At 44.2% G+C, this 15372-nt stretch overlaps 1 protein-coding gene across 3 annotated transcripts in view; it reads right to left on the bottom strand.

The window, feature by feature from the left end:
* The window catches only part of LOC109903933 (rho guanine nucleotide exchange factor 10), a 91849-nt gene that overhangs the window by 49227 nt on the left and 27250 nt on the right, over positions 1–15372 (bottom strand). For all 3 annotated transcript variants that reach the window (XM_020500952.2, XM_020500950.2, XM_020500951.2), the window contains 10 exons: positions 14781–14892; positions 14390–14580; positions 14102–14281; positions 13496–13612; positions 13192–13284; positions 12672–12842; positions 10614–10759; positions 9970–10154; positions 4225–4340; positions 2222–2349 (listed from right to left, as the gene is read on the bottom strand). In XM_020500952.2, coding sequence (XP_020356541.1) covers positions 2222–2349; positions 4225–4340; positions 9970–10154; positions 10614–10759; positions 12672–12842; positions 13192–13284; positions 13496–13612; positions 14102–14281; positions 14390–14580; positions 14781–14892 — 1439 coding nt within the window. The remainder of the gene's footprint in view (positions 1–2221; positions 2350–4224; positions 4341–9969; positions 10155–10613; positions 10760–12671; positions 12843–13191; positions 13285–13495; positions 13613–14101; positions 14282–14389; positions 14581–14780; positions 14893–15372) is intronic.

Below are 15372 nucleotides of genomic sequence, written 5' to 3' on the forward strand. Positions count from 1 at the left end.
ACTGAATCTGTGCTTCAGTCTGATTAACTGCAGCCTATAACAGCCACAGCTACAGGTAGCTTCGATCCTTTCTGATCCCATCTGGGCCTGGTCAGGGGAAATAAAGCGGTAACGTCATGTATTTATAGCCTAAGATATGTATTTATAGCCTAAGATATTAATTTATAGCCTAAGATAGAACACAAATAAAGGGGCCTGAGAAAATATGAATGTAATCAAATTTGGTTTATATTCAATTTTGGGGGGCTACCTAGGTCTATTACATCCTAAATTATTGACTGGAATTAATCAAACAACACAAGTGATGACATACTGTGTGAATAACTTTTTAATTACAAATGCAATGGCCAACATGATACAACTCTGCATAAAGCAAGCTCAGCCCTGTTATTAGTTATATTGTCCAATCGTAGTTGATGTCTCTTTTTCTGTGTAAAGGACCCTCCCCCCGTTCTGACCAGCAAACAAAAATTCAGAGCCGATTCGAACCCCAAAAAAAGTTACGGTTTAGATCGTTTCTTTTTAAACTTCTGAAATACATTTTTTGGTACATTTAGCTTGACATTAAATTACTTGACCAATGGATAGAGCAGCTTTCTATGGAACGGGCAAGCTATGTACATGCATTGGACAGACAAGGCTAAGGGGATACCTAGTCAGCTGCACAACTGAACTCATTCAACCGGTTACTGGCCCAAAGCTCCTAAACGCTAGGCTACCTGCCGCCCCTATAGTGTAGTGTTGGGTTGGGTTCGACTGAAATATTGCGGGTGTGGAAAGAGCTGGGCATGAAGCACTGGGCATCTTGTTATGACATACATTATCTGAATTAGGCCCACAGAATTAGATCTACACAGGAGCAGCTTCTATGAAGGAACTTTGAATGTTTTTGTACTTCAAAGAGTTGGCTTGACTAACTTTGGACCAGAGCTAGCCCTTGACCATGACTCAGTTCCATGTCAGTTTGAGAGCCAGACCAGAGCTAGCTACAAGATTGTGTGTGTAGAGCGGCACCAAAATTAAAATAAAAACAAATCTTACTTTTCGTAGTTAATAAATTCAATGTGAAACCTGATAACTATAGTATCCTTAACTAGACTTGAAAAAGTTAATATATTGTTCTCTAATTAAACATTTCTCTCCCTAATTTCTGAATCACGCCTGAAACGTCAGTAGCTACAGTAGACTATGCATGCTTCGGAAAGAGGGGCAGGTATTTCTACACAGATTTTCAGCTGACAGGCAGACACTGGAATAAGTTTGTGACAGTTTTACATAAGCACTTTGTTGCATTTATTATGGGACTGGGGGGGAAAAAATGCCCAGAATGTAAAATAACATTTTTAAGCGGTTAAAATAACAGTTCTGAAAATAAAAAATAACAGTTCTGTTATATATTAGGAAGATATCTACATTTCAGTTGTTTGAAAATCATTACTCTGCTATTACAATTTATATATTGCAGGAGTGTTGGGCTGGACGAGACAATTCTGATCACACTGCCCTGCTCGAAGGGGGGCAATTGTCGGGCGATTGTCGTGCGCTACCTCCGAGGACGGCGCTGGAGACGTGGATTTGCGAACTTGCTACATTATTAAAAAAGTCGAGAGGGTATTCTCTCAAAACCTCTAGAGAGTCTGTCGTCGTGTGAAAAGGGCCTTAGAGACAGCAGACAGACGGATGTGAGGTAATGGAAGCCAACGGTGTTTATAACAGCTAACGTAAATAACAAATCCCCGGGGAGGATCTCTGGCATGCATCTTTCCTTACACTCTCTCACTCCATCTCTCTCTCTGGAATGTGGTGTTTTTTAGATGGAGGGATCAGAGAGGAATGACAGCAGTGTCTCAAAACGCAATGCCCAGGAGTATAAGAGGTCATTTGACCAGTTAAAAACAGCCGGCAGAGTGAGAGTCAACAAGTTCAAGGTGCCAGTGGGCCATGGAAGGACCATGTGGAGGGAATACTCTCCTATAGTAATGAGTGGATGAAACAGCAGCACTGTCTTCTCTGAGGTGAGAGACACACTGATCCACAGCAGAGAGCAAAGAGCTCGAACAGACCCAAATCATACCCCTGAGATCAGATTAGAACAAAACCCAAGTTGTTTATCCACCGGAATGTTCCCAATTCCTGGATGGTGAGAGGGGACAGTGAGGGAGTGAGGACGTAGGGCCCTGACCTAGTGTGTGAGAGAGAGTGATGTGGGTGAGACACTGACTTGTCCTGTTTGCCAGGCAGCTGCAGCTGGATCCTACAGCGATCTGCAGCCCGGATCTCCTCCTCCTTCTTCAGAATGAGACGCTGCAGACCCGACACCCAGTCATGGGCCACCGTAGGGTTAACGTTCTACAAGAGAGAGGGATGAAGGGAGAAAAAAAAGAGGGAGTCAGAAAGTATTACCACAAGACACTGCTTATAACATTGTCCATAATGTCAGATGAAAACCGTAATAGATCTAGTTTTCAAATCATGCCATTGGGCGAGCAGAGATTGACTCCACACACCAGCTCTTACAAATTGACCACAAATCCCCCCCCTCTGTGTTGTGTGTGTGAAACACATGTCTCTCTGTGTGCCTCTGGCCTGTTCTCTGCTCCCCCACCACTATGCCCTCTGTCTCTGACAGGACTCACATAGACAAACACTGGCTAGTTAAGTCTCACAGTCCAGCACCACACAGCGCTGTCTGGGTAAATTACTGTACACCAGACTAGTGTTTGTCAGGGCCCCCTCTCTCGCTCTGTCAGCTGGGGCCACAGCTCGACATGACACATCAAAACCTCAGGGACATATTTACACACAGGCAAATAATATACACTGGGGCAAAAAAGTATTTAGTCAGCCACCAATTGTGCAAATTCTCCCACTTAAAAAGATGAGGCCTGTAATTTTCATCATAGGTACACTTCAACTATGACAGACAAAATTAGAAAAAAAAATCCAGAAAATCACATTGTAGGATTTTTAATGAATTTATTTGCAAATTATGGTGGAAAATAAGTATTTGGTCAATAACAAAAGTTTCCTAAGTTTCCTAAGATTTTCGATGGGGTTGAGATCTGGAGACTGGCTAGGCCACTCCAGGACCTTGAAATGCTTCTTACAAAGCCACTCCTTCGTTGCCCGGGGTGTTTGGGATCATTGTCATGCTGAAAGACCGAGCCATGTTTCATCTTCAATGCCCTTGCTGATGGAAGGAGGTTTTCACTCAAAATCTCACGATACATGGCCCCATTCATTCTTTCCTTTACACGGATCAGTCGTCCTGGTCCCTTTGCAGAAAAACAGCCCCAAAGCATGATGTTTCCACCCCATGCTTCACAGTAGGTATGGTGTTCTTTGTCCTCCAAACACGACGAGTTGAGTTTTTACCAAAAAGTTATATTTTGGTTTCATCTGACCACATGACATTCTCCCCATCATCTTCTGGATCATCACAAATGCTCTCTAGCAAACTTTAGGCGGGCCTGGCGGCGTCCCTGGCGGCGTAGTGTGTTACTGATGGTAGGCTTTGTTACTTTGGTCCCAGCTCTCTGCAGGTCATTCACTAGGTCCCCCCGTGTGGTTCTGTGATTTTTGCTCACCGTTCTTGTGATCATTTTGACCCACGGGGGAGATCTTGCGTGGAGCCCCAGATCGAGGGAGATTATCAGTGGTCTTGTATGTCTTCCATTTCCTAATAATTGCTCCCATAGTTGATTTCTTCAAACTAAGCAACCAGTCTCCCCAGCCTGGTGCAGGTCTACAATTTTGTTTCTGGTGTCCTTTGACAGTTCTTTGGTCTTGGACATAGTAGAGTTTGGAGTGTGACTGTTTGAGGTTGTGGACAGGTGTCTTTTATACTGATAAGTTCAAACAGGTGCCATTAATACAGGTAACGAGTAGAGGACAGAGGAGCCCCTTAAAGAAGAAGTTACAGGTCTGTGAGAGCCAGAAATCATGCTTGTTTGTAGGTGACCAAATACTTATTTTCCACCATAATTTGCTAATAAATTCATTTTTTTTTTTTAAATCATACAATGTGATTTTCAGAATTTTTTTCTCATTTTGTCTGTTATGGTTGAAGTGTACCTATGATGAAAATTACAGGCCTCTCATCTTTTTAAGTGGGAGAACTTGCACAATTGGTGGCTGACTAAATACTTTTTTGCCCCACTGTACTTGTATTTTCACTCACAGAAAACAAGCCTTAAAATGAATGCAGCGATAAATGCTGCTCACCTGGTAGTTTCCCTTGAGGCTACCGATCATGCTGGAGATCTGGTTGACCAGGCTGAGGTCGTGAATGAGGTTCTGCAGGTCCTGGTACAGCTGGCCTGGACCCATGTACAGCTTATCTGGAAAGAGAGACAATGAGAAGTTGAATAAACTATCAGCTGCCCTGGGCCCCATGTCCGCCTTATCTAGACTTGGACTATCCCTGTCAACAGAAAAAAATGTTATTACCAAGTGAAGTTGGTAATTGAAGTAAGTTGTGATTGACAAATCTGAACCCGTAGCCCATCTCCAACCATTTACCCAAGAATATGAGCCATAAATATCTCAAAGGAAATTCCTGGGCATCGAAAGCAGGAGGTCAAATAAGACCTACTGCCAGACAAAGATCAATAACAGTCAGAACTGTTTCCCACAGACATCTGCGACATGTGAGCAAACTCACTTGGAATGGCACTGAACCACAGTGACGGAGTGTGTGTATGTACTTTGTGAATGTTTTCACTTGAGTACTGTTACCTAACAGTAATTTCCTGGGGCCAAGCTATTCTCTGCTGTTCCACGCACGTGTGTGTGTGTGTGTATAAACGTGTGTGCGCGCATCTTTGTAGATGTGCCTTGCCTAACCAACAAGCCAGTGAAGTGAAGTGAGTGATTACTGTGTTTCTGTGGGTCCAGCTCAGGACAACGGACTGCTTTGTTTGTCAGCGCGCAGCCTGTAAATGACAGAGACAGAGAGTCTGACTCATCAGAGAGAGAGAAAGAGAGCGAGGGGCCTCTTGTAGGCTCTGCCAGCACATAGCCTTCTCTCTAGGGTGTAGCTCACATTAAAACCTCCAGCATAGAGAGGATGACCCTCCTCGTCTTTCAGACATGCCTGCCGACAAGTCATCATACGATACAATGTACACTTCAGCATATGGGACTATTAGCTAACAAGTAAGCAGGGAAGAGCTTAAAGATCATTTCACCATATGACTTTTTCAACTTCTATTTTGTCACTCTCATAAGGCAGCAGATTGGAACTTGGAGGGGAAGGGTTCATGTGAATGGGAATCTCTGGCGCCAGGATTGTGGGCTCTACATGGCCCTTCACACTGCCCTAGTGTTCCAGCTCCATGGCAACTGCTCCAGTCTTCCCCAGGGCTGGCCCAGAGAGGACCCTCAGAGAAACTTCTACCATGTTTGCACTTCACTAAAATGTACATACAGGAAGCTAATTCAGGGACTCGCTCTTCATCATGTACCAAAACATCATTCCACATATGAATATATCCAGGTGACTGTGTATCACTTAACTGTTGTACTGATACAATATTTCAATTTTTCAGACAATATTTTGTTTGGTTAAAAGCATAGACAAGTATATGATAAAAATAACAATTTCTTCGATTCTGAAGCATGTAGAAAATGGAGTTTCTGCTCTATTGGGCTAATTGCCTTGTCTAATGGTGTCCAAATATTCATGCCTCATCTGTCTTAATGAAGTCTGAGTGGTTGGAACCAGGTCAGAACAGAAACGCTGAAAAAGCTTCAGAGTCGTGCTCTTTGGCTTGTCATCCATGGGAATTCCACAGGCCACGATTCATCTCCATGCTTATGAAAAGGTTGTTATTATAGGCTCTGACAGGCACTGATACAGGATATAATGAGAGTGAGTGCAATGGACAAGTACCCTGGACTGGTGCCGCCCACCCACCTCAACCATTACTGTGCTATGTGTTACAGGTACATGGACCTACACAGCATCATGGCTGGTCATAAAGTAATGGATAATACCAGGAGTGAAATGCAGAAGAGACTGGCTAAGCCATTACAACGAGGGCCCAAACTCCTCAATTAGACCTTTGTGTGAAGGTCCTGGCACACTCACAAAGCTTGGAAGAGCCTGTGACATCTTCAAGTAACCGGGATCTTTGGATGATCCCTCGACCTGCTTTATCACATATTCCCCAAGACTCTCAACTTCTTACAATGTGGAACTATGACAGGCTCAGCCAGAGGAACAAAGGGCCATGGTTTATTGTTTGAAAGTCTTTGTCAATTTAACTGACCCATCTCTCTTGGTGGTCCCAATTAGCTAAGCGGAGCACAACAGACGTGTGGTAGGCACACAGACATCCAGAGCAGAGCACAGGGAACTGTGACATCATATGCTGGACAGTGTTTTCATTGCCTCTTTGGTAGGCAGGTCACCAGTGGCTTTGGCAGAACATATTGGAATATGGTGAGAGAGAGAGCGAGAGAGAGGCTGAGTGTAAGGGTTTTCCCACTTAGCCAGTTCAGAGAGACAGAGGACTGACTGGGGAAAATCTAATCAGTATTGAAGAAATCAGGGGGGTGACATGAGCTGATCCATTTCTGTCAGGTGAAAATTACCATACTTGGTCTTCAATTCTAGTTCTATGTTAAATTCAATTAGCTAACATTACTGAGGTGAACCACACTGCTATTCAGTACATATGGATCATCTCAGGGCAATTGGTTACTGGGGGTCTAACCTAGGTCAGGACTAGACAGCTGGCTAGGAACATGCCTGCCTGTCTGTCGGTCCAGATGCTGCTGTTGCCCGTGTAGTTTTCAGCCCCCGACAGGCCGTCTGTGGCAGACTAGAGGGCAGATGGAGGGATAACGGGTGGGTGAGTGGGTAAAGCCTTCCTCTTGCTTCGGTTCAGCTGGCAGTGCTCGCGTACTGCCTTAAAAAAGACCTTCGCTTGAAAACTGAGAAAAAAAATAGCAATAGTATTGTTTGTCCATCTTGAGATGCCGTAGCCAGTATACACCTTTTCAAAATCGTCAACATTAATCTAAGATTTTTGAGTTGTCATTAATAGTGACATCTTAGTCACGCAGTCGAACTAAGATGTTTGGTTGAATGACAAAAACTAAATTGAAGAATCCCTACTGCTGACCAATCATCAACAAAGGGGTGTAGACTTCGGCTACCGACTTGAGCTTGCATCGAGGAAACATGTGGGGATGAACAGCCCCCCAAAAAACCTTGCCAAAGACTAAAACAAACAAAAAAAAATATCATAATATATGCACAAACTGTTCCCAACTATTTTGGATAGGAAATATGCCCACGCCTTAAGAGGCTTGGGAGAGGAGGGGAGACAGAGTGGCAGTTGGGCAGTGAACGAGAGAGAGGAAAGCTTGCTTATCCCCTGGCATTTCAGTGAGTAAGAGGATGAGTGAAAAAAAAGGAATGGCCCATATGGTCAACTTCACCCAGGGTCCTGTGCTTTAAGAATATTGATGGAGAGCAGAACAGTAGATAACTAATGGACTCTTAAATAACACACGCTTATGCACAATTACATCCATTTGTAACCTCTCATTCAACCTCTCATTCAACGTCAACAAGACAAAAGGAGATGATCGTGGACTTCAGGAAACAGCAGAGTGAGCACCCCCCTATCCACATCGAAGGGACAGTAGTGGAGAAGGTGGAACGTTTTAAGTTCCTCGGCGTACACATCGCAGACAGACGGAAATGGTCTACCCACACAGACAGTGTGGTAAAGGCACAACGCCTCTTCAACCTCAGGAGGCTGACGAAATGTGTCTTGTCACCTAAAACCCTGACAAACTTTTATAGATACACAATTGAGAGCATCCTTTCGGGCTGAATCACCGTCTGGTACGGGAACTGCACCGTCCTCAACCGCAAAGCTCTCCAGATGGTGGTGTGGTCTGCACAACGTACCACCGTGGGCAAATTACCTGCCCTCCAAGTCACCTACAGCCCCCGATGTCACAGCAAGGCCAAAAAGATCATCAAGGACAACAACCACCAGAGCAACTGCCTGTTCACCACGCTATCATCCAGAAGGCTAGGTCAGTACAGGTACATCAAAGCTGGGAAAGAGAAACAGCTTCTATCTCAAGGCCATCAGACTGCTAAAGAGCAATTACTAACTCAGAGGCTGCTGCCTACATAGACTCATATGACTAGCCACTTTAATAAATGGATCACTAGTCACTATCAATGCACTCTAAATAATGCCTCTTTACTAATGTTAACATATCCTACATTACTCATCTCATACGTATATACTGTACCTTGTACCATCTATTGCATCTTGCCTATGCTGCTCGGCCATTGCGCATGAATATATTAATATGTACATATTCTCATTCTATCCCTTTAGGTGTGTATTATGTCAGAACTAGAAGCACAAGCACTTCGCTACACTCACATTACCATCTGCTAACCGTGTGTATGTGACCAATAGAATGTGATTTGATGTAGACCGTCATCCTCCTCCAGGCATGCGAGTCAAAAGGGCTACTAACAAACTATAGAGTCATCCAACATCAGAGTGGCTAAACGTCATTGTACAGTAGAACATACCCCTGGTAATACAACTAAGAGTCAATATATCAAAGGGATGTGGCAGGGGATACGAAGGAGTTTCAACGGCTTTATACACTTGTAGTGGAGTAGATCACACTAGCACCACAGATGGGACGGACAGAGAGCAGCAGGCAGCGGAGAGCTATGTGGAATAAGACGGTGGTAATGTCTGCTCGGCCACATCCTGCCACGCACAGAAAACCACACCGATGACTAGCATACGATAAAGCAATTACTCCACAGCATCAGTGGAGGCTAATGAGGGGAGAACGGCTCATCATAATGGCTGGTACGGCGTAAATGGAATGGAAACCTTGGTTTTGATATATTTGATACCATGCCACCCATTCCGGTCCAACCATTACCACAACCCCGTCCTCTCCAATTAAGGTGCCACTAACCTGCTGTGCATAACATCCTCCCTGCCTTCCCCAGTGGGTGTAGCAGCTGTCACCACCTGAACACAACACTAGCTAAATGAAAAGCACACCAACGTACCATTACATTGCACAAAAGCCATACCTGGTTGGTAGTCAGGAGTCAGGGTAAATGTTCTGGACTAAAAACAGCAACGGCATGGCTAGGACCACAAATCATACAGTCTGGTTATGATGGTTACATGGTTTCCAATAAGGAGTTTAAAGAAACAGACGGGCTGGACAGCTTGCCAGAGCAGACCGGGGGGGGGGGGGAAACCCAGTGGAAAGAGTGAAGTCACTGACCCTGCAGACGGTGCAGAGGAGTTGGCTTCTTATAGACTCTCCAAGGACGCGCACCATTTTTAAACGTCGCTCATTGGTTCCAGAGGGAAAGTCTGGCACACAGAAGATGATGGCTTTGTCGATGATGTCTGAACTGAATCTATTATTATAAGCAACTTGGCTCTGTGTTATTGAGTAGGTTGCTGCAACGCTGTAATCCCAGATAGAAAGCCCCCCCATGATTGGTTAGTAACATAAGTGGGTCATGTAGTGCCTGTAGTGTTGATCTGAGCCCACTGAGAGCTGGCCAAGCAGGCTGCTAGATAATTACAGTAATCATCTAGAACGCATCAATATTTCAAAAGGGGGTGTTGAAGTAACATTAGCAGTAAGAGGAAATGGTATTGATTTTACACACAACAGAAAACAAGTTATTGCTCCCTGTACTGTATATGCAATATAGGACCTCATATTCCCCTCTTTAGGATTAGTTATGTGGTCATAAAGGAATGATTGCATCATGGAATGGAAAAGCCAGAGTTTCAGACCTCCAGTCCAGAACGCCAAGCTAATAGCTAATCAGATATCAGGGTTCCGGGCCTTTGGGGCACTCTGTAAACCCCCAAACCACACCCATTACGATAGAAATCGGGACCCAGAAAGACCCCCGTGACTGTGAGTGGGACGTACTTGGCTTGGCGTTGACGACCACCTTCTCTCCAGAGTGGGGTTGGGGGGTGAAACGGCTGTTGTCGCCCATGTCCTCACTGGAACCAAACTCTACCACATCCACAAAGCTCAGAGGGACACTCCACTTCAGCAGGAACTTCTGGCCCGGGGGGACGTTGCCACTACCACTGCCATCCACACTGCACCTGGATAGAGGAAGAGGAAACGGTGAAGTAGGCTGAGGATTACTGCTTTTCTTCACAGTGATCAATAAAAGTTTCCTCAATCAAAATTCAACTTGATCAAGAGTGTCTTCATCACTCCTGTATGAGTTGGTGTAAACACAATCAGGGTAAACTAAAGTTTAGAATAAATAAATAAGCACCAATTCAAACAAAAGGTAGGCTAAATTATTTAAACATTGCCAGGCATATGGTATGCTGTATTACAGCTATGACTATTTCTTATAGCTCAAATATCTTCCTGCCAGAGCCAGTGGCCAGTGTGGTGAAGTGTTCTATGGACATACAGTAGTCAGTAGTGTAATTACAAGGCACTCCCTCCACCATAGGGTGCTGATCAGAATCATACCCAGAAAGGGTGCTCTGTCTGTGGATATAAATCCTGGCCAAGGTGGTTACCGTGTTTGGTGCGTTGGGTCTTACCGGACGTTGGGCGTGGCACACATGAGCACGTCGTTGAGAAGAAAAAGGCGTCGCTCCTTGGTCTTGATGACCTCACCGCGGTCGTTGTAGACTGTCTCCACCATGTCGTCTGAGCGAATCAGGTAACGGCTGTCGTTGCTCAGGAGCTGGTGGGTGACGAAGGGAGACGCAGTGGTCAGAAGTCAGCTACAATAGATTTGACAATCTTCCCCAAGGTGAATTTATGATTCATTGTAAATGCATGGTATTACCCATGATTTATAAATACATTCTCAAGATATTGCAGGGAAGACACAGAAATCTCAGTAGAACTTTTAAGAGTGGTCCTTGTCAAGGGTGACATGTATATTTAGTTAAAGTAGAATATACACATACTATTTTAAGCATATCCAGTTTACAGACAAGTGTGCATTTAGACACAGTAAATGCACTTTGCAGCATACACACCTCCATAAATATAGATGCCATGCGGTGGCTGTTAGCTCTTGTGGGCAGACAAATAATTAGACAGTAGGGAATACTGATTTTATAGTATAATATAATATTTTACCTAAGTGTTTCAACCACTCCACACATTTCTTGTTAACAAACTATAGTTTTGGCAAGTCGGTTAAGACATCTACTTTGTGCATGACACAAGTCATTTTTCCAACAATTGTTTACAGACATATTATTTCACTTATAATTCACTGTATCACAACTCCAGTGAGTCAGAAGTTTACATACACTAAGTTGACTGTACCTTTAAACAGTTTGGAAAATTCCAGAAAATTATGTCATGGCTTTAGAAGCTTCTGATAGGCTAATTGACATAATTTGTGTCAATTGGAGGTGTACCTGTGGATGTATTTCAAGGCCGACCTTCAAACTCAGTGCCTCTTTGCTTGACATCATGGGAAAATCTAAAGAAATCAGCCAAGACCTCAGAAAAATAATTGTAGACCTCCACAAGTCTGGTTCATCCTTGAAAGCAATTTCCAAACACCTGAAGGCACCACGTTCATCTGTACAAACAATAGTACGCAAGTATAAACACCATGGGACCACGCAGCCGTCATACCGCTCAGGAAGGAGACGCGCTTTTTTTTTGCAACTGCACATGGGGACAAAGATCATACTTTTTGGAGAAAAGTCCTCTGGTCTGATGAAACAAAAATAGAACTGTTTGGCCATAATGATGGTCGTTATGTTTGGAAGAAAAAGGGGGAAGCTTGCAAGCTGAAAAACACCATCCCAATCGTATAGCACAGGAGTGGCAGCATCATGTTGTGGGGTTGCTTTGCTGCAGGAGGGACTGGTGTACTTCACAAAATAGATGGCATCATGAGGTAGGAAAAATGTTGAAGCAACATCTCAAGACATCAGGAAGTTAAAGCTTGATCGCAAATGGGTCTTCCAAATGGACAATGACTCCAAGCATACTTCCAAAGTTGTGGCAAAATGGCTTAAGGACAACAAAGTCAAGGTATTGGAGTGGCCATCACAAAGCCCTGATCTCAATCCTATAGAAAATTTGTGGGCAGAACTGAAAGTGTGCGAGCAATGAGGCCTACAAACCTGACTCAGTTACACCAGCTCTGTCAGGAGGAATGGGCCGAAATTCACCCAACTTATTATGGGAAGCTTGTGGAAGGCTACCTGAAACGTTTGTTAAACAATTTCAAGGCAATGCTACAAAATACTAGTTGAGTGTATGTAAACTTCTGACCCACTGGGAATGTGATGAAATAAATAAATCACTCTCTACTATTTATGAAATGTCACATTCTTAAAATAAAGTGGTGATCCTAACTGACCTAAGACAGGGAATTTTTACTTGGATTAAATATCAGGAATTGTGAAAAACTGAGTTTAAATGTATTTGGCTACGGTGTATGTAAACTTCAACTGTGTATCAGATTTGTGGATAGATGGATTCTTAGATCGAGGCCTTGACTTTACTAACACCCCACATACATTGTAATAAACAAAATCTGCTTAAAAACACAAATCATCAAGCTATCGAGGACATACACTGAGACTTTATGGTCTGAACATGATCAAACGGTGTGTGTTTACCTTGTTGAGGTAGCGTTCGTTCATGGCCTTGGCTATGTGTCTGATCTCGCAGCGCTGGTCAGCGTCCCGCTTCTTCTCGTTGAGCTTCTCAGCCAGGGTTTCCAGCTCTGTCAGGGCCATCTGTAGGTGTAGTCTGTCACTGTGGCCTACTGGGGTGTTTCTCAGCATGTCCTGCCATAAAGCGTAGAGATGACACATTCAGAGCATTACATAGCACCGATCACACCCAGAGCATCTCTACAGCGGCATAGCATTGGTTGAAAACTATTCAGATTCCTTCAGACAACCATCGGGCTGTCTTAAAAAAGGTTATCCTCAGTCATAACAATTATGGAGTGAGGATAAAAATGTGAAGTGCCCGGAGACCAGAAGCAGAAATACTTTCCCAAGAGTACGCACACCAGTGTAGTGCATTTTTAACAACGCAGCTCTTTGGTTAGTGAGTTTGCGGCCCCCTCTGCTGGTGAATCCATGCAATATTTTTCTGAGGGCAGTATGGACGCTAGAGTGAAATCGATACCTGCAGCAGCAAAATGAACTGAGGGAACCTCTGGATGGGCTTCATCATGAGTCCATAGAGAGTGACCCGGTCACTGCTGGTATCCTGACGATACTGTGGAGAAAAAAGGAGGACAATCAATGATTACTGATTGATGCACTGCAGGACAATCTAATACACAACCACAAACTATTTTAGTTCAGTCTGAAATCGACCCCCGGTCCTATGTTAAGGGTAGAGCCAGAGATGCATATTCTGCACAGCTGTATTTTCACAGGAGCATACTTTTTATTTATTTGAACAACAGTGCTGCTCTCTGACTGACCTTGAGGAAGTCCAGGAAGCTGGGTTTGGAGGCACATGTCTTCCTGACCACAGCCATGGCCGTGCTGAAGTTGTTCACAAACTCACAGTAGGCGTCCAGCACCATGGACTTGGAGAACTGGGAACCAGATATGTAAAGAGAGAGAGAAGGGAGATAGCAAGCCATCAACACCTCATAGTCCAACACAATCATAGTCAGGAATGGAATCATCCTGGGTCCTGGGCCAAAATAAACTGTTAGCTAGAGACATCAGGGTGGAGCACTTCCTCCAAAAACCGAGCGCAGCTGTGTGTATGTGCAGTGTCTGTGTCTGTGTGTGTGTGTCTGTGTGTGTGTGTGTAGGCATGGGACTAATTCCTTTACAATGAGGCAATTTGTAAAAACACTGAGTAATGGGAAACTTGCATTTTAGCTTCAGTCAGTGTTATGCTAAATGGTGAAGCCCAGTGCAGGACATGGCGTGAGCACAGGATCTTTTCAGTCCCACTAGTTGACCAATTGACCACTGTTAAATACTCTTCCAGCCTTTAAATTTAAAAGTAGAATATTAGGAATGCAATCCTTCCTATGTCCCGCAGCACAGGATTCACTTGCCCACCAACCCACCGAGGCAACAAAGACGTCCCCAATCATTTCCAGACTGTCCCACTCGGCCACGCGGCATGCCAGGGCGATCTGGAACAGGGCGTGGCACTGGAGAATCTCCCGAATACGATAGAACGTCATCTTGAGCTTCCTGTCGCTTAGCAACCTGGGCTCAATCTCTGAAAGTGGCTTTTCATATTGCTAATAAGAGAGAGGATAAGGATGATGAGGAAGTGGGTGGTGGGAACTCTTTCCCTTGAAAAAATCACTATAAAGTTATATGAAATGTATCAAGTGAAATGAACTTGCCTCTAAAATCCGCTTCAGTGCATCCAGATAGGTCTTTTCACTCTCTAATATGGAGCCCAGTATACACCTCCTCACAACCTGTTGTTGTGAGAGCCCCTCAGGGACGGGACTGAGCACTGGCTCCATGTTGAAACATTCCACCTCGATGAAGAGCTCTGACTCCTCACCCTCAAAACAGGTCGACTTCCTCTCTGAGAGACACAGGAGAGGCGTGGTCAACTCAAAATCAGATCAGCATTACCCAGGAGGTCACTACACATAGCTAGTGGATGAATTCCCCTTTACAATCTTAAGTGCTTCCAATTCATCACAGATCCCAGATACACTAGTGTAATTAACTGACTAACGTGCACAAAAAGGACCAAAGTCCATGTTCTGCTCTTACTCTTACCATGACAGTGGGTTTTGGTCTTGATGAACGACCGTCCCCTTTTCACCGCTGCTTTGGTCTTCTCCAGGCCGTCTTTGGTCCCGTCTCTCGCTGCCTTCACCAGCTTCTGCATCTTCAGGTACATCAACAACAGTAAATAGCCCACCATCACAGTCAACATGATACTGAAGCTTTAAGGGAGGAGCCGTATTAGGAGAAAAAGGGAAGATGGCAGATCGTGTAAATACAGGAACAGGATCTTTTGGATAACTGGGTAGACCAGAGCAAGACAGCAACTGTGACAGCAGCTGAACTGAGTCAATCTGAACTAAAGGATTCTCACAAATGCTTAAGGGCATGAAGAGACAAGTACTTCACTCTAAATAGGGAATGTGAGTAGGTTAGAGGCGCATTGATTAGCTAGGGTAGGGTCAAAGAAGATCTACCTAGACTGTTACTGTCTGCTGAAAAGTATACATTTGGAGTAGAATTAACTTTTTTCATAGATTTGTTTGAAAGTGTTCTGTATTATCATTAGCCAATGAGTGGACGGAGATGACCAAGTACGCACCTCCTGTCTAGGCCTACACACAACTCAGCTGCACTGGTGTCT

Source organism: Oncorhynchus kisutch, linkage group LG14 (assembly GCF_002021735.2).
Source record: "Oncorhynchus kisutch isolate 150728-3 linkage group LG14, Okis_V2, whole genome shotgun sequence".
In the NCBI taxonomy this organism is placed as follows: Eukaryota; Metazoa; Chordata; class Actinopteri; order Salmoniformes; family Salmonidae; genus Oncorhynchus; species Oncorhynchus kisutch.